The 25602-nt window shown below is 39.8% G+C and overlaps 1 protein-coding gene across 6 annotated transcripts in view; it reads left to right on the top strand.

The window, feature by feature from the left end:
• rasal2 (RAS protein activator like 2) overlaps positions 1–25602 on the top strand; it is an 86054-nt gene that overhangs the window by 37513 nt on the left and 22939 nt on the right. For 4 of the 6 annotated variants that reach the window (XM_046850863.1, XM_046850862.1, XM_046850860.1 and 1 more), the window contains 6 exons: positions 17547–17653; positions 18094–18206; positions 20567–20723; positions 21005–21103; positions 21296–21850; positions 21972–22116. In XM_046850863.1, coding sequence (XP_046706819.1) covers positions 17547–17653; positions 18094–18206; positions 20567–20723; positions 21005–21103; positions 21296–21850; positions 21972–22116 — 1176 coding nt within the window. The remainder of the gene's footprint in view (positions 1–17546; positions 17654–18093; positions 18207–20566; positions 20724–21004; positions 21104–21295; positions 21851–21971; positions 22117–25602) is intronic. The other 2 variants (XM_046850861.1, XM_046850865.1) reach the window with 1 other exon arrangement.

Here is a 25602-nt window from a genome sequence, read left to right as displayed (position 1 = left end):
GTGATCAAAATATTAGAGAACAATTTATAAACAATTGAACAATTCTGAAATAATGTCATCTTCACTGCTCAACAGTTAAAGGAGTTTTTGTCCTGTCTATACCATGCTACCAGAACACCTTTTCCACAAAATAACTAAGGCATTTCAACAAAAAACATTATTTTGCAGAAAACACACTGATTAAAATTAGAGAACACTTTCAGATACCTCCCAGTTATTGGTGTTAATCTGGTACCTGGTGCTAATTTCCTTCATTACCTGTCAACCCCTATTTAACTGGCAGCCTAACTTCCAGTTTCACTGACTCTGCAAGATGGTGGGCCGTTCTAAAGTGACTGAAAGCCTCCGCAGCAGGTTGTCAGATGAAGGCCAAAGGATGACCCTATCAGCCATAGCAAGACAAGTTGGTCGTTCCAAATCTGTGATTTCAAGAATATTGAATCTTTACAACATCACAAACTCATTCAAGTCCACCATGAAGGCTGGTCGTCCACGGAAGACAAATACAAGAGAGGACAGTTTACTGCAGAGGATCTCAATGGACAATCGTTTCCACACTGCAGCTGGAATTGCTCACCAGTTCAGCGCTGAACAGGGTAAGGATCTGTCTCGTCATACAGTGTCTCGACGTTTAAGAGCATTTGGACTGAAAGCCCACTCTGCAGTGACCAAACCTCTCATTAGCAGAAAGAATCAAAAGCCTAGACTAAGCTTTGCTGAGGAGCATGTTGTGTGGAGAGAGGAGAACTGGTCCAAAGTTCACTTCAGTGATGAACTGGAGAAAGACTGAACCCAAAGTGTGTAAAAAAGTCAGTGAAAAGTGGAGGAGGAAGTGGCAGGGTTTGGGGCATGTTTTCTAGAGCAGGAGTTGGGCCTCTTATACAGCTACATGGCAGAGTGAATGCAAATGTTTATCAGAACCTTCTTCAACAACGTATGGTTCCTTCTCGGCGTTCATCACCCAATCAACCCGCAGTGTTCATGCAGGACAACGCTCCATATCACACAGAAAAACGGGTAAAACATTGAAATAATGACATGGCCTGCCCAGAGTCCTGATCTCAACCCAATAGAGAACCTCTGGAAAATCCTTGGTGACAAAGTTATAACCAAGAAACCCACTACAGTCACCCAACTGTGGAGGAGACTGGAAGAAGAGTGGACCAAAATCACACCAGAGCAGTGTGAGAGACTAGTGCAGTCCTTCAGAAAATTTTGTGGTAATCTTTTTTTCATGCTAGTCATTGTTGTTCTCTAATTTTGATCAGTGTGTTTTCTGCAAAATAATGTTTTTTTTTAAATGCCTTAGTTATTTTGTGGAAAAGGTGTTCTGGTAGCATGGTATAGACAGGACAAAAACTCCTTCAACTGTTGAGCAGTGAAGATGACATTATTTCGAATTGTTTAATTGTTATATATATATATACACACACACACACACACTGGTGATCAAAATATTAGAGAACAATTTATAAACAATTGAACAATTCTGAAATAATGTCATCTTCACTGCTCAACAGTTGAAGGAGTTTTGTCCTGTCTATACCATGCTACCAGAACACCTTTTCCACAAAATAACTAAGGCATTTAAAAAAACATTATTTTGCAGAAAACACACTGATTAAAATTAGAGAACAATTTATAAACAATTGAACAATTCTGAAATAATGTCATCTTCACTGCTCAACAGTTAAAGGAGTTTTGTCCTGTCTATACCATGCTACCAGAACACCTTTTCCACAAAATAACTAAGGCATTTCAACAAAAACATTATTTTGCAGAAAACACACTGATCAAAATTAGAGAACAATTTATAAACAATTGAACAATTCTGAAATAATGTCATCTTCACTGCTCAACAGTTAAAGGAGTTTTGTCCTGTCTATACCATGCTACCAGAACACCTTTTCCACAAAATAACTAAGGCATTTAAAAAAACATTATTTTGCAGAAAACACACTGATCAAAATTAGAGAACACTTTCAGATACCTCCCAGTTATTGGTGTTAATCTGGTACCTGGTGCTAATTTCCTTCATTACCTGTCAACCCCTATTTAACTGGCAGCCTAACTTCCAGTTTCACTGACTCTGCAAGATGGTGGGCCGTTCTAAAGTGACTGAAAGCCTCCGGCAGCAGGTTGTCAGATGAAGGCCAAAGGATGACCCTATCAGCCATAGCAAGACAAGTTGGTCGTTCCAAATCTGTGATTTCAAGAATATTGAATCTTTACAACATCACAAACTCATTCAAGTCCACCATGAAGGCTGGTCGTCCACGGAAGACAAATACAAGAGAGGACAGTTTACTGCAGAGGATCTCAATGGACAATCGTTTCCACACTGCAGCTGGAATTGCTCACCAGTTCAGCGCTGAACAGGGTAAGGATCTGTCTCGTCATACAGTGTCTCGGCGTTTAAGAGCATTTGGACTGAAAGCCCACTCTGCAGTGACCAAACCTCTCATTAGCAGAAAGAATCAAAAGGCTAGACTAAGCTTTGCTGAGGAGCATGTTGTGTGGACAGAGGAGAACTGGTCCAAAGTTCACTTCAGTGATGCTGCACCGAGATAACCGACGTTAAATGGCAAATTTTTCCCCTTGTGCTCGAGATATTAGGGTTCGGCGACATAAAAAGTCGACATAACCGGTAAAAATGATTAGAAAAGCGAGAATTTGGCGGTTCCAGTTCAAAAACGTCGACTTAATAGGGTTGTCGAGTTAACCGAGGCGAGATAACCGGGTTCCACTGTATATATATATATACACAATATAAAACCCCAGCCATTAGGGTTGCATAAGCCAGGGCACTCTTAGCGCCAGTCCCAAGCCTAGATAAATGGGGAGGGTTGCGTTAGGAAGGGCATCCAGCGTAAAACATAACAAATCAAATATGCGGATCACACAAGAGAAATTTATACCCAATTGGTTGAGAACCGGGTTACCAACGACGGCCACAGGTATTGTTAGCCAGAAGGGTACTGTTTGAAATTGGGCTACTGTTGGCCGAAGGAGGATGACGTCTACATAGACAGCAGGAAAAGGAGAAGTGTAGTAGACTGGTGGTTAGAGATGCTAGATGATAAATGTCATCAGTGCTTATGCTTCACAATGGGATGGAGAAGAAGGAAAAAAATCTGTAGAGAGTTGGATGAAGTGGTAGAAGGTGTACCTAGGAATAAAAGATTGGTGATTGGGACAGATTTCAGTGGGTATGTAGGTGAAGGAACAGAGGTGATGAGGAGGTTATGGGTAGGTATGGCTTTAAGGAGAGGAATTTGGAAGGGAGGATGGTGGTAGATTTTGCTATAAGGATGGAAATGGCACTGGTGAATAGTTGTTTTAAGAAGAAGGAGGATCATAGGGTGACATAAGAGTGGAGGAAGGTGCACACAGGTGGACTATGTTCTATTTAGGAGATGCAACCTGAAGGAGATTGGAGACTGTAAGGTGTCTGCAGGGGACAGTGTAGCTAGACAGCATCAGATGGTAGTCTGTAGGATGGTTTTGGAGGTAAAGAAAGAATGGGAGGAGAGTGAAGACTGTACGAAGAATAAGATGGTGGAAACTGAAGGAGGAAGAGTGTAGTGTGAGATTCAGGAAGAGGTCAGACAGGGGCTCGGTGGTGGTGAAGAGGTGCTGGATGATTGGGCAACTACTGCAGAAGTGATAAGGGGACAGCTAGAAAGGTACTTGGTGTGACATCTGGAAATAGAAAGGAAGACAAAGAGACATGGTGGTGGAATGAGGAAGTGCAGGAAAGCATAAGGAGAAAGAGGTTGGCAAACAGAATTGGGATCGACAGAGTGATGAGAAAAGTAGGCAAGAGTACAAGGAGATGCGGCAGCAGGTGAAGAGGGATGTGGTAAAAGCCAAGGAAAATGCATATGAGGAGCTGTATGTGAAGTTGGACCCTAAGGAAGGAGAAAAGGATTCACACCTTTGTGTCTACAGGGAGTGCAGAATTATTAGGCAAGTTGTATTTTTGAGGATTAATTTTATTTGAGGATTTAATTTGAACAACAACCATGTTCTCAATGAACACAAAAAACTCATTAATATCAAAGCTGAATATTTTTGGAAGTAGTTTTTAGTTTTAGCTATTTTAGGGGGATATCTGTGTGTGCAGGTGACTATTACTGTGCATAATTATTAGGCAAGTTGTATTTTGAGGATTAATTTTATTTGAGGATTTAATTTGAACAACAACCATGTTCTCAATGAACACAAAAAACTCATTAATATCAAAGCTGAATATTTTTGGAAGTAGTTTTTAGTTTTAGCTATTTTAGGGGGATATCTGTGTGTGCAGGTGACTATTACTGTGCATAATTATTAGGCAAGTTGTATTTTGAGGATTAATTTTATTTGAGGATTTAATTTGAACAACAACCATGTTCTCAATGAACACAAAAAACTCATTAATATCAAAGCTGAATATTTTTGGAAGTAGTTTTTAGTTTTAGCTATTTTAGGGGGATATCTGTGTGTGCAGGTGACTATTACTGTGCATAATTATTAGGCAAGTTGTATTTTGAGGATTAATTTTATTTGAGGATTTAATTTGAACAACAACCATGTTCTCAATGAACACAAAAAACTCATTAATATCAAAGCTGAATATTTTTGGAAGTAGTTTTTAGTTTTAGCTATTTTAGGGGGATATCTGTGTGTGCAGGTGACTATTACTGTGCATAATTATTAGGCAAGTTGTATTTTGAGGATTAATTTTATTTGAGGATTTAATTTGAACAACAACCATGTTCTCAATGAACACAAAAAACTCATTAATATCAAAGCTGAATATTTTTGGAAGTAGTTTTTAGTTTTAGCTATTTTAGGGGGATATCTGTGTGTGCAGGTGACTATTACTGTGCATAATTATTAGGCAAGTTGTATTTTGAGGATTAATTTTATTTGAGGATTTAATTTGAACAACAACCATGTTCTCAATGAACACAAAAACTCATTAATATCAAAGCTGAATATTTTTGGAAGTAGTTTTTAGTTTTAGCTATTTTAGGGGATATCTGTGTGCAGGTGACTATTACTGTGCATAATTATTAGGCAAGTTGTATTTTGAGGATTAATTTTATTTGAGGATTTAATTTGAACAACAACCATGTTCTCAATGAACACAAAAACTCATTAATATCAAAGCTGAATATTTTTGGAAGTAGTTTTTAGTTTTAGCTATTTTAGGGGGATATCTGTGTGTGCAGGTGACTATTACTGTGCATAATTATTAGGCAAGTTGTATTTTGAGGATTAATTTTATTTGAGGATTTAATTTGAACAACAACCATGTTCTCAATGAACACAAAAACTCATTAATATCAAAGCTGAATATTTTTGGAAGTAGTTTTTAGTTTTAGCTCTTTTCTTCCCAAAGCTGCGCGCGCCCTACTAACACTACGAACACTAACAGCAGAGATTCACCAGTATACAACACCTGTAGCAGCTGTAAGCTTTGATTTTTCCGCCACTTCCACGAGTTCTTCTGCGGCTGCACCGAGATAACCGACGTTAAATGGCAAATTTTTCCCCTTGTGCTCGAGATATTAGGGTTCGGCGACATAAAAAGTCGACATAACCGGTAAAAATGATTAGAAAAGCGAGAATTTGGCGGTTCCAGTTCAAAAACGTCGACTTAATAGGGTTGTCGAGTTAACCGAGGGCGAGATAACCGGGTTCCACTGTATGTATATATATATATATATATATATATATATATATATATATATATATATATATATATATATATATATATATATATACACAATATAAAACCCCAGCCATTAGGGTTGCATAAGCCAGGGCACTCTTAGCGCCAGTCCCAAGCCTAGATAAATGGGGAGGGTTGCGTTAGGAAGGGCATCCAGCGTAAAACATAACAAATCAAATATGGATCACACAAGAGAAATTTATACCCAATTGGTTGAGAACCGGGTTACCAACGACGGCCACAGGTATTGTTAGCCAGAAGGGTACTGTTTGAAATTGGGCTACTGTTGGCGAAGGAGGATGGCGTCTACATAGACAGCAGGAAAAGGAGAAGTGTCATGGTTTGGGGCATGTTTTCTGCAGCAGGAGTTGGGCCTCTTATACAGCTACATGGCAGAGTGAATGCAAATGTTTATCAGAACCTTCTTCAACAACGTATGGTTCCTTCTCGGCGTTCATCACCCAATCAACCCGCAGTGTTCATGCAGGACAACGCCCATATCACACAGAAAAACGGGTAAAACATTGAAATAATGACATGGCCTGCCCAGAGTCCTGATCTCAACCCAATAGAGAACCTCTGGAAAATCCTTGGTGACAAAGTTATAACCAAGAAACCCACTACAGTCACCCAACTGTGGAGGAGACTGGAAGAAGAGTGGACCAAAATCACACCAGAGCAGTGTGAGAGACTAGTGCAGTCCTTCAGAAAATTTTGTGGTAATCTTTTTTTCATGCTAGTCATTGTTGTTCTCTAATTTTGATCAGTGTGTTTTCTGCAAAATAATGTTTTTTTTTAAATGCCTTAGTTATTTTGTGGAAAAGGTGTTCTGGTAGCATGGTATAGACAGGACAAAAACTCCTTCAACTGTTGAGCAGTGAAGATGACATTATTTCCGAATTGTTTAATTGTTATATATATATAACAATTAATTTATAATAAATGAGAATGTGCATGCACGTGTTTTTGAAGGGTTTTTTACACAACAGGGTTGCCACGATTTGTTTGATGAAGGCATGCTATAAAAATACATACAGTACATGTTTATCTGTCAGGAATCCACCTGCCACGCCCCCTTCAGCGTGTCAGGTGCTTTCTCGGCCGCTTTCTCTGAAGCTCTCGGCTTCAATCGCGCACATATGGTGCTCGTTTAGCATCATCACCAGCTCCTATTTAAACTTCCACACTCTCACTGTCCGTTATTGTTGGTATATGTTGGTTCACGGCGGTCGTTGTTATCGCACATGCGTATCCCGGTACGTGCCTTCCCACCGGCACTCTCTCAACGGCTGCTCTTTTCTTCCCAAAGCTGCGCCGCGCCCCTACTAACACTACGAACACTAACAGCAGAGATTCACCAGTATACAACACCTGTAGCAGCTGTAAGCTTTGATTTTTCCGCCACTTCCACGAGTTCTTCTGCGGCTGCACCGAGATAACCGACGTTAAATGGCAAATTTTTCCCCCCTTGTGCTCGAGATATTAGGGTTCGGCGACATAAAAAAAGTCGACATAACCGGTAAAAAATGATTAGAAAAAGCGAGAATTTGGCGGTTCCAGTTCAAAAACGTCGACTTAATAGGGTTGTCGAGTTAACCGAGGGCGAGATAACCGGGTTCCACTGTATGTATATATATATATATATATATATATATATATATATATATATATATATATATATATATATATATATATATATATACACAATATAAAACCCCAGCCATTAGGGTTGCATAAGCCAGGGCACTCTTAGCGCCAGTCCCAAGCCTAGATAAATGGGGAGGGTTGCGTTAGGAAGGGCATCCAGCGTAAAACATAACAAATCAAATATGGATCACACAAGAGAAATTTATACCCAATTGGTTGAGAACCGGGTTACCAACGACGGCCACAGGTATTGTTAGCCAGAAGGGTACTGTTTGAAATTGGGCTACTGTTGGCCGAAGGAGGATGACGTCTACATAGACAGCAGGAAAAGGAGAAGTGTAGTAGACTGGTGGTTAGAGATGCTAGATGATAAATGTCATCAGTGCTTATGCTTCACAATGGGATGGAGAAGAAGGAAAAAAATCTGTAGAGAGTTGGATGAAGTGGTAGAAGGTGTACCTAGGAATAAAAGATTGGTGATTGGGACAGATTTCAGTGGGTATGTAGGTGAAGGGAACAGAGGTGATGAGGAGGTTATGGGTAGGTATGGCTTTAAGGAGAGGAATTTGGAAGGGAGGATGGTGGTAGATTTTGCTATAAGGATGGAAATGGCACTGGTGAATAGTTGTTTTAAGAAGAAGGAGGATCATAGGGTGACATAAGAGTGGAGGAAGGTGCACACAGGTGGACTATGTTCTATTTAGGAGATGCAACCTGAAGGAGATTGGAGACTGTAAGGTGTCTGCAGGGGACAGTGTAGCTAGACAGCATCAGATGGTAGTCTGTAGGATGGTTTTGGAGGTAAAGAAAGAATGGGAGGAGAGTGAAGACTGTAAGAAGAATAAGATGGTGGAAACTAAAGGAGGAGAGTGAAGACTGTACGAAGAATAAGATGGTGGAAACTGAAGGAGGAAGAGTGTAGTGTGAGATTCAGGGAAGAGGTCAGACAGGGGCTCGGTGGTGGTGAAGAGGTGCTGGATGATTGGGCAACTACTGCAGAAGTGATAAGGGGGACAGCTAGAAAGGTACTTGGTGTGACATCTGGAAATAGAAAGGAAGACAAAGAGACATGGTGGTGGAATGAGGAAGTGCAGGAAAGCATAAGGAGAAAGAGGTTGGCAAACAGAATTGGGATCGACAGAGTGATGAGAAAAGTAGGCAAGAGTACAAGGAGATGCGGCAGCAGGTGAAGAGGGATGTGGTAAAAGCCAAGGAAAATGCATATGAGGAGCTGTATGTGAAGTTGGACCCTAAGGAAGGAGAAAAGGGCTTTTTTCAGCCATTGGCAACATGAATCTCTTCATTTGTACTGATACCTGTTCTTCTGAATTGTGTGTGTGTGTGTGTGTGTGTGTGTCAGAGGCGATTTCTTTAAGACTGCAAGGGAAGCTCGGCTTCCCTTATAATGTCTAAAATTAATGGTCAAATATGTACTATTGTATTAACATTTTATTGACTAAAATGCGTTAGAAAACGTTCATCTCAAAGACGAGTTCGTTCAGAATCAGTTACATATAGCAGGTCGGCTGACTCGATTTCCTTCTCATACATTCCCGCAGCGTCACAGTGCATTTCCCTATTGAAGCCCAGCGTCCATTGACTTCAATGGGGCTGCTTTGAACGGTTTTTCAGCGCTTGAAACTAGACGGTCATTGGATAAACGCTGCGATTATGTCCGCCCACGGACGCTCAGCGTCTCTGGGGTGAATGGGAGTGGGCTGGCCCGGACTCCGAGCTTCTGCGTGATGATTGGAGGGTCTGTCGAAGACTGCATCTCCTTTTGACTGACAGCGATTCTGTACTATAAGGAATCACTGAAGCTATTCGCGCTCAGTCCCATCGCGGATTTCTCAAGTTCAGTCGAAATAAAACTGCTGCAACCTATTTCTTTGATATTTGCTTGGCGAAATTGCTTGATTTTCATCATACATTTCACACAATTATACACCACATTCCTTGTTTCAGTTTTACAGAGTTTAATATTTTTTTAGATCGTTCATTCATTCATTCATTCCTTCATTCATGGCCATCACTTTGATTCAGGAAGACTGAGGTCAGAACTTCAAGTCCTGTATTCAGATCAGGACTTGCAGGGTAACAGGGAAAGCTGTGTGATTACTTGGTGTTCCTTAAAGACATGGAGTTGGACAGTGCAATGCCTCAGCTTTACAAACTGTTCTCATTAGTGGCAACAATTGGAGCTACATCTGCAGGTGTAGAAAGGAGCTTCTCCTGTTTAAAGCGACTCAAGTCCTACACCCGAAACACAATGGGCCAAGGCCGTTTAAGCAGCCTAGCTCTGCTGGCCATTGAGAGGACACTGGTCAAGTCACTTGAAAAGACTCCTAGTTGGTACGACAGGGTCACAGACCATTTTCTTGAAAAGGAACGTAGGGCAGAATTTACTTTTAAATAAATAGACAATTTTATGATGTAGGCCGAAAATGAGCTTCCCCTCTCTGACAGACCAGTAGCCGCCACTGGTGTGTGTGTGTGTGTGTGTGTGTGTGTGTGTGTGTGTGTGTGTGTGTGTGTCTGTCTGTGAGAGAAGCTATTGCAACAAGAGCATGATGCATAAGGAGAAAGAGAGGGTGGGAGAAAGCCTGTGTGAGGTAGACTGATCGCGGAGCAGAGAGAAAGTGCTCACAGTTCTGCTGAAAGGAATGGGGGAGTGAGGTTACAGCGATTGATTAAATAAATGCGGTAAAATCTCTTCTGCTGGTGGGCTGAAAAGCAAAATGTAGAGAGGCTATTGGACTGACTGCTAAAACTCCTGCTAAAACGACTACAACTGCAATTGTGAGTAAGGCTTTATTTGAGATGAAAAAGGAATATGAAGCTCTAGAGAAAGCCGATAGGACATGCCAGAAAGGATACACAAAAAGCGAGGCTCTGTGAAAAGGCTACTTTTAAAGTTTCTAGTGGAATATTGGACAATTATGAAGAAAGCACCACATTGGTTGAGGGGCGATCGTCATGTTCTGGCTAGTGCGATGCTGGCCTGGTACATTTACTGAGCAGGTGATGGGCAACAGCTGCGATAGAGGTATCTCTCTTTCTCTTTCTCTCTCTCTCTCTCTTTCTATCTCTCTCTCTCTCTCTCTCTCTCTCTCTCTCTCTCTCTTACACAAACACACACACACACACACACACACACACACACACACACATTCTCTCTCGTACTTGCTCTCCTTTTTCTCCTGTACTATTTTTAAATAGTTTTCTGTTCAGGTCCATTAGAGATGAAAGTTATTTATACTTCTTTTTTGATTGCTTATTAAGTTGTGTGGGTCATGATGCAGGAATTAAACTTTGCCTTTGCATCACTCTTTGCTTTTAATCTTTTCATCCATAAGCATTTAAAGTATTAGTCATGTTGATTGCTGAGTCATATTGGTATTCTCCTTTCTCAGGTTATGCATGACTGAGAGTGTGGGCACACACAGACAGACACACACACACACACACACACACACACAGTCTACAGAGTGGGAGTTTTCTGCTGAGTGTGGAAATGCTGTGATTGATACAGCAGGTACACTGTAAAGTAAGGCTGAATTATTAGGAAAATTTGGGCAGTTGCCATTCAGTAGTGCTGACTGCTTTAGACCATTATCTCACCTTTCTTCATGTTTAATTCAAAGGTGAGCCATGAATTTTCCCAAGACCGGAAGAAAGGAGAGTCAGTTTGGCTTTCAGTGTCAAGACAAATCATAATACTTAGTGTCATCTCTTAAGGCATGTAAGTGGCTTTACAGGTCTTGCTACCAGGTACAGAAAGATTATTGATTTCAGTTTAGTGGGTATTTAGAGACAGTGCAGGTGCCTTTGCAGTATGTTGCTCAAAAATACTTTGCAACTGTGCATGTGAGTGAGCATATATTATATTCACTGAAACAGATCACCACTGCGCTGAGATCGAAAACATCTATGCACTGTGTGGACTATTATGTCATGGAGACTGAAACTCCAGCAGCTCTATAGGCCCAAGTCACTAAGCCCATTGGCAGCTGCTCTCTTAGCAATCCTAGCATACATGGCTCATTGCAGCTTCTGACCTCTAAATGCCTGTTTGTAAAATTGTATCCCTAATGTAAGGCATTTTATTAATGCATAGGGGATATAAGGGATACATTTTCTTGGCACTCTCAAGAATTTAAATCTGTACTTATTGATCCTGGTTTTATAACCTAAGTGGTGCTATGAAGCTACTGCAGAGAAAATAGTGCAGATGTAGGTTGTGTCCCTGTGCATCCTTGACACACATACAGTGGGTATCTATTTCCAAAAAAAGATTTTGCTGCCACCAACCTCTTTACCAATGTGTCTAAAATCCCAACATGACTCTCTCTATGACTCTCTATGGCATCAAGGTAATCCACTGTCTCAGGTGTCCAGGCCACTAACTTGCGTCTCATGTTTTTATCAAGTATTTAAGTCACAGTTCTCAGTGCTGCAAGTAAGAATAATGAATACATTTTGCTATAGAATGTAGGTGTTTAGCCGTTTAATTTGTCAATTTTAACATGTTGAATAGTTTTAAAATTAGTCTTTTAAATTCTTGAATTTAAAATGTGTAAGAGGTTTTATAAAATTCAGTAAGTTTTCGTAGAAGGAAGTTTGTTCTTTATACAGTAGTCCCTCAACAGGGAGGCTATGAGACTGAAAAACAGCTATGTTCTGAATATTGGAGTCTGGTGGACAATCCACACAAATGAAATTAGCATTTAGCAGACGCCCTTATCCAGAGTGACGTACAAAACTGCTTTAAATCTCTATCTATGAATAAATCGACTCTGGTTCACTAGATTGCAAACTTAAGACACCATCAGCCGAGAACGTGAGAGAACGTTTCTCCCTTAAAGTTTAAACAATTCAAAACAGATTAAATTTTATTTTAATTAAACACTTTGAAACTTTGAAGATTGCAATGATTTGCAAATTTCATAAACCCATTTTTTTATTCACAATAGCACATTGCTGAGGAAATACAAACAAACTGAGGAAATATAAAATTTTTAAGGGAATGTAATAAAGCATTTATGAATTTGGTGGTCACAACATATCTCAGTTGGGATTTGGTCATGTTTACCATTAAGTAGCATCCGCTCTTGTTTTAACAACTGTATACATCTGAGTACTAAGGAGACGAGATGCTGGAGTTTTGAGAAAGGAATGTCATCCCATTTATGTCTAACACAAATCCTGGATTTCTTTATTATATTTTGCCAAATGTTTTCAAGTGGTTAAAAGTACTACAAAGCCATGATGTTTTAATAGATGCAGTATGCAGTTTGGCATTGTGTTGCTGAAATTTGCAAGGCCTTTGCAAAAAAAAAAAAAGAAATCATCAGGATGGAAGCACATGTTGCTCTAAAACCTGTATATATCTTTCAGAAATAATGGTGCCTTTCCAGATGAGAAAGTGCTGGGGGACACAGTGTTCATGGTTTTTTTTTGGTAATTTGTCTGACCACAGAACAGATTTCCACTTTGCCTTAGTTAAATTTAAATGAGCTTTGGCACAGATAAGATGGAGGCGTTTTTGAATCATGTTCACATATGGCATTTTCTTGGTATGAAAGTACTTCAACCTGTTAGCCTTTGCCACAGATTTTGGGATGTTAACAGTTCCTGATAAAAGTGGGCTACATAAACAATTTTAACATATTTAAAAAGAAGACACTTTGAGCTTTACTGTCTATTTTTCAAAGTTAATATTGCTCAAAAAAATAATGTTATAGAAAGTTATAAATGATTAAGTACTGTGAAAAAATTTTTCCTGAATTGAAAAAAAAAAACATTCTTTGTATATAAATACATGAAATCAGTAATGTAGCAATCCAGAAATTCATACTCTATTCATATAGTCTGCATATAAATGAATAGCTGACCATTAAATACTTTTGTTATACATGTTTGGCTACTGGTATTGATTTGGCATTCATTTTGATGGCCAGGTAGCCAGACAAGCTCTTGCTTTACAGTAGTCATGACCATTCATAATGTCCAGCCACTCCAATCCCAACAATACACACACGCACACACACACACACACACACACACACACACACACACACACACACACACACACACACTTACTTTTCAAGCGTTTCTCTTATAAAAACAAACAGGCAATAAAACCTATAAAATCATATTAAACTGTAAAGAGATATATATTGTAACTCACAGATGTAAAATATTATCTCTATGCATATCTCCAAGTCTCTTTTGTTATTCCGCCCCAAGAATATTTTTCACATCGCTGCTTTGTGCAAATCTCCGCTAAAACAACTTTTTTGACAGTCCATTTTTTTTTTTTTTTTTTTTGTAAACAAAGCCCAGTTAGCATGAGCTAACAAGCTGTTTGAGCAGAACTGAGAGCTGCATCACTTCCTGGGGTGTCAAAGTGCATGTGTGCCTTTTGACCACTAAGAGTGTGTAAAGAGTAATAAAACTAACTTTGGTAAAAAAAATCCTCCCATATATCTTTAAAGTTCTGCACTTATTGTCTACATTTTCCATCAATCATTTTCCATCACAGTTTCTGTGCTATGATGGGGCCTAAAACCTGACTGAAACTCTTCAAAGATATTGTTCTCTTGCAAGTGGGAACATAACTGGGCAGCAACAATCTTTTCTAAAATCTTAGACACAAATGGGAGATTTAAATTGGTTCTGTAATTCGATAGCATGTTTGGATCCAGATTAGGTTTCTTAATAAGGGGCTTAATAACTGCTAACTTAAAGGGATTTAGGGACGTGACCTAACGATAGTAACGATAACAAGAGTTAATAATATTCAGAAGAGGCTCACCAGCTGTATATAACACTTCCTTCAATAGATTAGTTGAAATGGGATCTAACTGACATGTTGTTGATTTAGCTATGGTAATACCATTATACAGCTCTTCCTGTCCTATACATGTAAAACAGTGTAGATGTGTAGTTGTAGGTGAGATTGGGTCAGGAGATGTGTAGTTGTAGGTGAGATTGGGTCAGGAGATGTGGAGTTGTAGGTGAGATTGGGTCAGGAGATGTGGAGTTGTAGGTGAGATTGGGTCAGGAGATGTGGAGTTGTAGGTGAGATTGGGTCAGGAGATGCTGTCAGAGGTTGGACCTCCACAATTGTTTTTTTAATGTTATCAATTTCAGTGAAGAAATTCATAAAGTCCTCACTACTAAACTGTGATGAAACACAATTTTCAGATACCTGATTTGTAGTTAATTTAGCTACTGTACTGAAAAGGAACCTGGGATTGTTTTTTTAAGTTTGCTCAGGTGTTCAGCTATAGCAGCTTTTAGCGCCTGTCTGTAGCTGAGCATACTGTCTTTATACGCGATTCGAAATACCTCCAATGTAGTTTTCCTCCATTTTCTCTCCAGATTACGTGTTGTTCTCTTGAGGGCATGTGTATGACTATTATACCAAGGTGCAGGTGCTTGTTCTCTAACCTTTTTTAACCGGATGGGGGCAACAGTGTCTAATGTGCTAGTGAGGATAAGGTCTATGTTCTTAGCCATTTCATCAATATTATTAGCAGTTATGGGTTTAGTGAGAAATTAAGATAAATTAGGCAGGTTATTTATGAATCTGTCCTTAGTGGTCGGAACAATAGTCCTACCAGGTCGATAACGTGGTGCAACACGGCTAATCTGCTCTACCGGTAGTGTGTATAGTATAAGATAATGGTCTGTGATGCCATCACTCTGAGGTAAAATATCTATATCAGTGATGTCTGCTCTGTGGGATATTATTAAGTGTGTGGTTAAAACGACGAGTTGGTCTGGTGACGTTTTGTTTAACCCCAAAAGAGTTTAATAAGTCGACAAATGGTAATCCTAGGGCATCGTTTACATCATCTACATGAATATTAAAATCTCCTACAAGCAGCACTTTATCAAAGAGGTCTGATCGAAAACAAGCAAACATTTGAAGAAAATCAGCGTAGGGCCCTGAGGGTCTGTACACGGTGACCAGAGCAAGGTTCCTATGTATGTCCGAAAGTACAATTTTAAGAACAAGCACTTCAAATGATTTAAAGCTGAATCCTAATCTCTGACTAACATTAAGAGAGGCACTATAAATGGTTGCTACACCTCCCCCACGACCAGTCTGACGGGGCTCATGCTTATAAACATATCCTGACGGTGTCGACTCGTTTAGACCCATATAATCACCTGGTTTAATCCAGGTCTCAGTGAGACAGAGTGCATCGAGATTATTCTCTGTGATCATCTCATTTACAACCAGTGCTTTGGGTGCAAGTGATCTAATGTTTAAAAGACCAAACTTTAGAACTTTTTGGTGTTTGCTTATCTGCCATTTTTCAGTTTTAACTGTAATAAGATTATTTCTGGATCTTGTGTATTTAATTCTTGGTTTTACTACACGAGGAATAGACACGGTTTCTATAAACTGGGCTGTGTGCTCACTTGTAAATATTTGGTTAGTTGTATAAATGTTCTCATAGTTGTAAATTTCCAGTCAGATGGTGTGAAGTATCCTAGAGATGTTATCTGATAGGACTGCTGCTCCAACTCTGCAGGGCAGAAGAACCTAGGACGCTCCCAGAAACAGTTCCAGTTATTAATAAAGAGAAGTTTGTGCTCTTGACACCATGACTGTAACCATTCATTTAGTGCAAGGAGTCTGCAAAACTTCTCAGCCCCTCCCTGGTAAGTGGGAAGAGGTCCTGACACTATGATCCTCGTTGTGGGTGATGTGCTCCACCAGGATCCTGAAATCTTCGTTTGCCTCAGCCGGGTGTCGTTCTTTCCAGCATGGAGAACAAGTTCTCGTTCAGGATGTCTATACAGGTGGAAAGTGCACTAAAGCACACCAAGCTAAACTTTCAGGACTTGTGGTCTATGGTCTATGTGAGTTGTTCCAAAAAAAAAAAAGGATTATCACAGTACCCCACAAAAACTAATAAAATGGAAACCTAACAAATTCAAGCAGTCCACTTTGTCTGATTGTGTTTTTAAGATAGTCTATTTAAGTTTTTGGTTTTTCCCCACCTATAGTCTTTTTTCTAAACTAGCCCATTCTAATGTAAAACCAGAACTCTGGCAACCCTGATTATAATTAAATTCAGTTCTATGTATTTTTATTTGCATAGTGCTTTTAACACTGAACATTGTCTCAAAGCAGCTTTACACAGATTATAACTTTGTCTGTGTGTTTGTGCAGAACACATTTTTATTGGTGTCAAGAACAACCTAATTTAGAAAATAAAGATATGCCCAAAATGTAGACAAAAGTCATTAAGGAGAACAGCGAACTGGAACAGAAATACTTTCAACAATCACTTTGACAATTGCTGCTAAATGTGTTACTTCATGTCACTGCCAGACACACGATTACCACACAGGGTCAACATGTTAGGTCATATCATAAATATTACAAATTATTTTCTATTTTCCCCATGTGCTTAATGTCACATCACTATTTGCCATGCACGTTTGCACATGTATGCATTTGAAACACCAATAAGCACATATTGACCACTATCATTATGCCTTTAATGAGCTGTGATGTGATGATGAGGAACCATCTAAAAATTTTCAGTTTTGCTCTATTCCAAATGGCCCTGTTCTGCAAAGAAGAGTAACAATGTAGTTAGATAACTGGATACCCACAAGAAAACTCCATTCTGTCTTTTACCTGTGACAGATGTGGCAAGGCATTACTTTATGTGTACATTGTTTGTTGCTTTACCACTGGGTTTCATTTTAACATATTACATCTTGCATAGCTTTTGTTTATATTTACAGTTTTGCCTAGGCTATACACTGGCTACTTTGAGGTGATAAATAAGATTACCACCAACCTTTGTTTGTTTTTTAAAGCTTGATTAGCGTTTAAGTAGATGTTGCCATTTATAGCACATATAAGATTATCTTTTAAGTGCTACAGTTTTGTTTTGCTTATCTTTACTTCAGTTCTGAATGTTGTTTTGGGGACTTTTTATTGAACTGAGCCAAAACGAACAATCAGTTTATTTGTCAGTATCATTTCTTAGATTAAAAAAAAAAAAGCTCTGCCATTACTTTTATCTTAATGCTCATTTATATGCTGAATATAATAAAAAGGTCATGTGAACTAAAAAGGTTTATTTCTACTGTCATTGATACGTGTTAGTATAGTTATTTATTTTCTTCTTTCTCTCTGCAGAAGTATCGTCAGATCGCTCCCCTAGACGGCGGAGCATCTCTGGCCTTGGCAGCTCTGAGAAGAACGTTTCAGTGGATGGGCCCATCTCCTCGCCCTTCAAGGTGCCAGTGAGTGACCACATCAAACAGCAACACACTAGACCTGAATGGTTGGACACATATTTTATGAGTAACAATCCATCACCTCAGCATAGGAAAACATATAAATATGAACCAGACAGGTGGAATTTTTCAGGCATGATTTTGTGATTTTAACAGATTTTCAACTAGACTGTTTTAAATTCCCTGTACAGTTAATATTTTCAATTTCATACATGAGCTTATACCCTGGCCACAGTCTCTTTATGGCACAAACCATTGAAAAAGATTTAAGTGGTTTTATGTCGCAAAATGGAATTGGTCCTTATTGTTTGCAATTGTTTAACTTAAAACTGCTTAAAACATAGAGCTACTGTATCCAGGATAATGTCATCATACAATCACAAAGGTTGAACCACATCTAACAATCATTTGTCATGCTATCTCTCGCTCTCTGCTTTTTCTCTAAGGGTTTTTTCAGTAAACGACTGAAAGGGTCAATTAAAAGGACAAAGAGCCAGACGAAACTGGATCGGAACCCAAGCTTCAGGATACCGTCATTAAGACCTATTGAGAATGACAGGTGCTGCGCTTGTTTTGTCTTCTCTTCAAGACCATTTGTTTATGACAGCTTGTGTTCTATATAAACATTTTCATGTAGGAAAAAACATAATTTAAAACAGCCACATGTAAGCTGTTGCTAACATTTAAACCTTAAAATGTTTTTTTTGTTTGTTTTGGTTTTTTTTTCTTTCTTTCTTTGGTGAAGAGAGTGCAATTGAAAGTTAATTACTTTTTTCGATCTCTTTTTCTGAATATTGGCCTGCCTTTCACATTTGGTTGGTTCTTTGGTTGGTTGGTACTCGGAACAACAGTGTTAAATCATCTTGTGGATGATCATGGAGATACAGTAACTAATAAACTACTTCTGAAGACTACAACTACTATAGTGTGTCAATCTTAAAAGCACTTATTGCCCAAAATTGAAGACTAAAGACATTTAATTCCAGAGCCATTGAGATTAGCATTGACTTCTCTAAACTGAGTGGCCCAAATCTGTTCAAGCAAGCCCCTCTGCACAATTGAGGTCCATGTCCATGGTTCTGAAAATCAGATATTTTCATATATTCTCAGTTCTCAAATATTTTTTGGAGCAGTGCATATTTTAATTTTTTATTTAATTTTTTGTCTATTATTACATGCAGATTTTTTTCCCTTCAAATTGGAAATCGATTGTTAGTGAACAAACCATTTTAAAAGAGATTTTAATTTAGAGACATTTTTAGCTCATTATTCTATAGGGATGTCATGTTTTTGGAAGATTGAAACAATTCATGGAAGATTGAAACGTGTTTGTCAAGCATTTGGATGTATTTGGTTCCTTCAAGGTGCCCTTTATGGCTACAGTACAGTGCAACCTCGTTACGGTTGCGTTCTATGACCCCTTCGCGAACTAAACAAAAATTCATGAGGTTTTGACTCTCCTTTTGATGGTACGTTTTTCAAGGGGAATTGTACATGTTCTCTACTGTAAACTCAACATAAATTGTGAATACTTCTTATAAATGTTTTATTTACTACTTTAAATAAATAATACAATAATTAAAGTTTTTTAAACATTTTTATGTAATTTATTAGTACAAACTCTGTTTTGAAATGTTACTCCGAACTTTGGAGCCACTCGTGGCTTCTCGCAACCTATCAGATTTTTTGCGGGTTACTCTCAGTCCAGTTCCAAATGCAAAGTCGCAAACGATCGAGGTCGCAAGTGTCAAGGTCACAAGTATCGAGGTTCCACTGTATTTCTTGTTCATTCTTCAAAAATACAATCTAGCATATGACTCTAACACAACACTTTTTTGATTGTAGGAATAGTGGGTTTGTTGGCTGTATTTGGTCTTCCCATAAAATAACACTTAGCTCAACCGACACAGGAAATACCATAGTGGTGAATTAGACTGAGAGGAGGCGAATCTGACACCACTCTTTGTATTCACGTAGATCATGAATCCATTGTAGTTTTCAGAGGTCATTCTTGTTGGCAGTTACCCATGTTATTATAACATGGTGTGTTGCATGGGGTAGAGACATATATTTAATAAATTAAGAACTTTGAATGTGCTTTGTAACAACAGCTGGAATCAGTGCAAGCATGATTGTGTACTTATTCCTGTATGTGCCAGTATTGTTTGAGACATTTGCGCACACAGTTTTCAGGCTCCTTAGCCACCACTCCTCTTAGCGACATCCCCATAGCAACACTCTCCTGAGCTTCAGGAGTGTTTTCCTTGTTTATCAGCTGCTGCTCAGCAGAATGGTGAAGCCTAGTCACCTTCTGCCACACCTTTATTATGCTGTAGATTCTAACTGATATGCACCTGCCAGCTGAAAGGCATTTATTTCTGTAAAGAAGATTGTGGAGTCCAGCGACGATATGAGCCACTGATATGCTCTGGGGAGACTATCTCAAGTGGACCTTTAGTTGCTTTTTGTAGGTATTAGCTTTCTCTTCCTGGAAAACAGCAAGTTCCAGTGAAATTACTGCATTTCTAGCTGAATGACTGATATGTGATAACATAAAGAGACCTCCTGAGCATTAGTGAATATTTAAAGATTAGGTATGTTGAGAAAATTTTTATTTGTCTCGTTCAATTTATTTATTAATTTTTTTTTTTTTACATTAATGTGGTTTGCTCCCATCAATGTATTTATTTTTTTATTTTTTATTTACCTCGGACAAAACTTTAGATAGCAATGTTGAATTAAGCATGTTTTCCTTTTAACTCTGAGAGTGTTTATTTACAGAGACAGAAAGCATTATTTGAGATACAAATTGGATAAAACAATTAAATTAATGCACAATACCAGTTTTCTATCTAGTTGATAAAAATGGGAATATGGTTTAATTTAAACAAATCAGTTGAACACTTGTAATGGTAATAGGTCACGAGGTCTACCCAAGCTGAAAGAGTCCTGTTCACATGAGTCTTTGCTCAGTCCGAGCAGTGCTGTGGAGGCACTAGATCTCAGCATGGATGATGAGGATGTTTACATTAAACCACTTCACAGCAGTGTGCTGGGACAGGAGTTCTGTTTTGAGGTAAAAAAAAATATATATATATTCTGTCATGCCTTCTATATTATCATGTTCATATAATTATGTATACTAATCAAGTTTTTTGTTTAATTGGGTTTCATATATGAATATCTGTCTTACTACATTATACTCAGAAAAGTTATTCTAAGAGTTTTTTAGCCCATCTCTGTCTCTTCTTATCTCCAGTCCATGTAATGTGGCCTGCCTCATTTTCAGATTTGGATTAGGCTAAAACTCTTATTTGAATGCTTAATTTTTGGCAATGAAGTTTCTCCTTTCTTTAGGTGACATATTCAGGTGGCAGTAAGTGCTTCAGCTGCTCCTCAGCTTCTGAGAGAGACAAATGGATGGAAAATATCAAGAGGACTGTTCAACCAAATAAGGTAGGTGTTGCTTTAAGGTTCTATTTTCCTTGCTTTTAAATTCCATTTTCTGTTTTCTCAATGTAGTTCTTAATGTCTGCATTTTGTTTAGAAAACATTTTTATCTTTGTGCTGCTGTTTGCATTAAGAATTGATTAATGTTCAAGAAAAATAAATGTTGTGCCAGATAAATTATGCATCTATCATCCTTAGGACAACTGCCGTCGTGCAGAGAACGTGCTACGCCTGTGGATCATCGAGGCCAAAGACTTGCCGCCCAAAAAGAGATACTTTTGTGAGCTGTGTCTAGATGATGTACTTTATGCACGTACCACAAGCAAGATGCGTTCAGATTGCCTATTTTGGGGTGAGCACTTTGAATTTGGTGGTCTGCCTACCATCAACAGCATCACTGTGCATGTGTATCGTGATGCTGACAAGAAAAAGAAAAAAGACAAGAGCAACTATGTTGGATTGGTAAACATTCCAATGCAGGCTGTAAGTGGGCGCCAATTTGTGGAGAAATGGTACACAGTTAGCACACCTACAAGCAGTAAGGTGAAAGGGGGAGGCCCCTCCATCCGAATCAAGTGCCGTTTTCAGAGTGTCACAATCCTTCCCATGGAGCTGTACAAGGAATTTGCAGAGTTTGTTACCAACAATTACACTATGCTGTGTTCAGTGCTTGAGCCTGTAATCAGTGTGAGGAATAAAGAGGAGATGGCCAGTGCACTTGTGCATATACTGCAGAGCACTGGCCGGGCAAAGGTATGCACTCTTCATTCTCAACACTTGTTTTGGGATCTGGGTATTCTCTTAATTGTTTCAGTTGTGTGAAAATTATTTAAATTATTATATTATTTTAAAATGGCATATCTGTTTACCACAGGACTTTCTGACTGACCTGGTCATGTCTGAGGTGGATCGGTGTGCAGATCATGACGTGTTAATCTTCAGGGAGAACACTCTGGCGACCAAAGCCATAGAAGAATACCTCAAACTTGTGGGACAAAAATATTTGCATGATGCCTTAGGTAAGGAATATGTTACCATATTAAAATATTGCTTCCCAACCCAGCCATTATGGATGCACAAGCCAGTACACTCTTAGTGCCGGTCCCAAGCCCGGGTAAATGGGGAGGGTTGCGCTAGGAAGGGCATCCAGCGTAAAACATGTGCCAAATCAAATATCCGGATCCCAAATGAGAATTTCATACCGGATCGGTCGAGGCCCGGGTTAACAACGGCCGCCACAGGTATCGTTAGCCGACAGGGTACTGGTGAAAATTGGGCTACTGTTGGCCGAAGGAGGAGAAGGAGAGGAGGAAGACGTCTACAGAGACGGCAGGGAAAGGAGCAGTGCAGGAGAGTGGAGGTTCGGGTTGGTACTTTAAATGTTGGTACTATGACAGGTAAAGGGAGAGAGATAGCTGATATGATGGAGAGGAGAAAGGTAGATATGCTGTGTGTTCAGGAGACCAAGTGGAAAGGGAGTAAGGCCAGGAACATTGGAGGTGGGTTTAAACTGTTTTATCATGGTGTGGATGGAAAGAGAAATGGTGTAGGGGTGATTCTGAAGGAAGAGTACAGTAAGAGTGTAGTGGAGGTGAAGAGAGTTTCTGATAGGGTGATGATCGTGAAGGTGGAAGTTGAAGGGATGATGATAAATGTCATCAGTGCCTATGTTCCACAAGTTGGCTGTGAGATGGAGGAGAAGGAAAGATTCTGGAGTGAATTAGATGAAGTGGTAGATGGTGTACCTAGGAAAGAACGATTGGTGATTGGGGCAGACTTTAATTAGCATGTAGGTGAAGGGAACAGAGGTGGTGAGGAGGTGATGGGTAGGTATGGTTTTAAGGAGAGGAATGTGGAAGGGCAGATGGTGGTAGATTTTGCTAAAAGGATGGAAATGGCAGTGGTGAACACTTCTTTTAAGAAGAAGGTGGATCATAGGGTGACATAAGAGTGGAGGAAGGTGCACACAGGTGGACTATGTGCTATGCAGGAGATGCAACCTGAAGGAGATTGGAGACTGTAAGGTGTTGGCAGGAGACAGTGTAGCTAGACATCATCGGATGGTGGCCTGTAGGATAGTTTTGGAGGCGAAGAAGAAGAGGAGGAGTGTGAGGGCTGAAAGAAGAATAAGATGGTGGAAACTGAAGGAGGAAGAGTGTAGTGTGAGGTTCAGGGAAGAGGTCAGACAGAGGCTCAGTGGTGTTAAGGAGGTGTTGGATGATTGGGCAACTACTGCAGGAGTGATGAGGAGGCAGCTAGAAAAGTACTTGGTGTAACATCTGGAAATAGAAAGCAAGACAAGGAGACGTGGTGGTGGAATGAGGAAGTGCAGGAGAGCATAAGGAGAAAGAGGTTGGCAAAACAGAAGTGGGATAGACAGAGTGATGAGAAAAGTAGGCAGGAGTACAAGGAGATGCGGCAGCAGGTTAAGAGGATGTGGCGAAAGCCAAGGAAAAGGCATATGAGGAGCTGTATGAGAGGTTGGACACTAAGGAAGAAAAAAGGATTTATACCGTGAGATGGATGTACTGCAAGTTAGAGCAGTAAAGGATGGAGAGGGAAATGTGTTGACTAATGAGGACAGTGTGTTGAGAAGGTGGAGGGAGTATTTTGAGCAGCTGATGAATGAGGAAAATCAGAGAGAGAGAAGGTTGGATGATGTGGAGTTGGTGAAGCAGGAGGTAGATAGGATTAGTAAGGAGGAAGTGAGAGCAGCGATTAAGAGGATGAAGAATGGAAAGTCGGTTGGACCAGATGACATACCGGTAGAAGCGTGGAGATGTTTAGGAGAGATGGCAGTGGAGTTTTTGACCAGATTGTTTAACAGGATTTTGGAAGGTAAGAAGATGCCTGAGGAATGGAGAAGAAGTGTGCTGGTACCGATCTTTAAGCATAAAGGAGATGTGCAGACCTGCAGTAACTACAGGGGTATTAAGTTGATCAGTCACACCATGAAGTTATGGGAAAGAGTAGTGGAAGCCAGGCTGAGAGAAGAGGTGACCATCTGTGAGCAACAGTATGGTTTCATGCCGGGAAAGAGCACCACCGATGCCTTATTTGCTTTGAGAATGTTGATGGAGAAGTATAGAGAAGGACAGAAGGAATTGCATTGTGTATTTGTGGATTTAGAGAAGGCGACGACAGGGTGCCAAGAGAGGAGTTGTGGTATTGTATGAGGAAGTCAGGTGTGTCAGAGAAGTATGTGAGGGTGGTGCAGGACATGTATGAGGACAGTGTGACGGCAGTGAAGTGTGCAGTAGGAGCGACAGACTGGTTCAGGGTGAAGGTTGGACTGCATCAAGGATTGGCCCTGAGCCCTTTCCTGTTTGCAGTGGTGATGGACAGTTTGACGGACGAGGTCAGACAGGAGTCTCCCTGAACTATGATGTTTGCGGATGATATTGTGAGTTGTTGTGAGAGTAGGGAGCAGGTTGAGAAGAGCCCGGAGAGGTGGAGATATGCACTGAAGAGAAGGGGAATGAAACTCAGTAGGAGTAAGACAGAATACATGTGTGTGAATGAGAGGGAGGGCAGTGTAGTGGTGCAGTTGCAGGGAGAAGAGCTGGAGAAGGTGGAGGAATTCAGGTACCTGGGGTCAACAGTGCAAAGTAATGGAGAGTGTGTTAGAGAAGTAAAGAAAAGAGTGCAGGCAGGGTGGAGTGGGTGCAGAAGAGTGACAGGAGTGATTTGTGATAGTAGGGCATCTGCAAAAATAAAAGGGAAGGTTTATAGGACTGTGGTGAGACCTGCGGTGTTGTATGGATTAGAGACAGTGGCACTGAGTAAAAGACAGGAGGTGGAGCTGGAGGTAGCAGAGCTGAAGATGTTGAGGTTTTCGTTGGGAGTGACGAGGATGGATAAGATTAGAAATTAGTTTATTAGAGGGACAGCACATGTAGGATGTTATGGTGACAAGGTGAGGGAGGTGAGATTGAGATGGTTTGGACATGTGCAGAGGAGGGACATGAATTATATTGGTAGAAGAATGCTGAGGATGGAGCCACCAGGTAGGAGGAAAAGAGGAAGGCCAAGGAGGAGGTTCATGGATGTGGTGAGGGAAGACATGCAGGTAGTTGGTGTGAAAGAGGCAGATGTAGAGGACAGGGTGGTATGGAGACGGATGATCCGCTGTGGCGACCCCTAATGGGAGCAGCCGAAGGAAGAAGAAGAAGATTAAAATATTGCGTCCAAATATTGCAGACACATATTGCTTCCTTCCTGTCTAAAGTTATTGTTATTTTATTTATTTTGCAATATTGTTATTGTATTTCAGATGCACCGAAATACAATGGGCTTATGGCAGGGTCGTGTTAATTAATTCCATTGGGAACCCCGTTGTACGAGCATAATTCGTTCTTGAAAATAGCTTGAGTGTCCATTTGCTCGTATGTTCGAACTGATTTTCCCCATAGGAATGAATGTAAACTTGATTTAATCCGTTCCGAGATGTCATTCGATCGCTTATTTCGGCACTTAAAAAGTATATGTAGCCTATTTTAACAAAC

Source organism: Silurus meridionalis, chromosome 6 (genome assembly GCF_014805685.1).
Source record: "Silurus meridionalis isolate SWU-2019-XX chromosome 6, ASM1480568v1, whole genome shotgun sequence".
Classification (NCBI taxonomy): domain Eukaryota; kingdom Metazoa; phylum Chordata; class Actinopteri; order Siluriformes; family Siluridae; genus Silurus; species Silurus meridionalis.
This window is presented reverse-complemented; position numbering and strand designations above follow the sequence as displayed.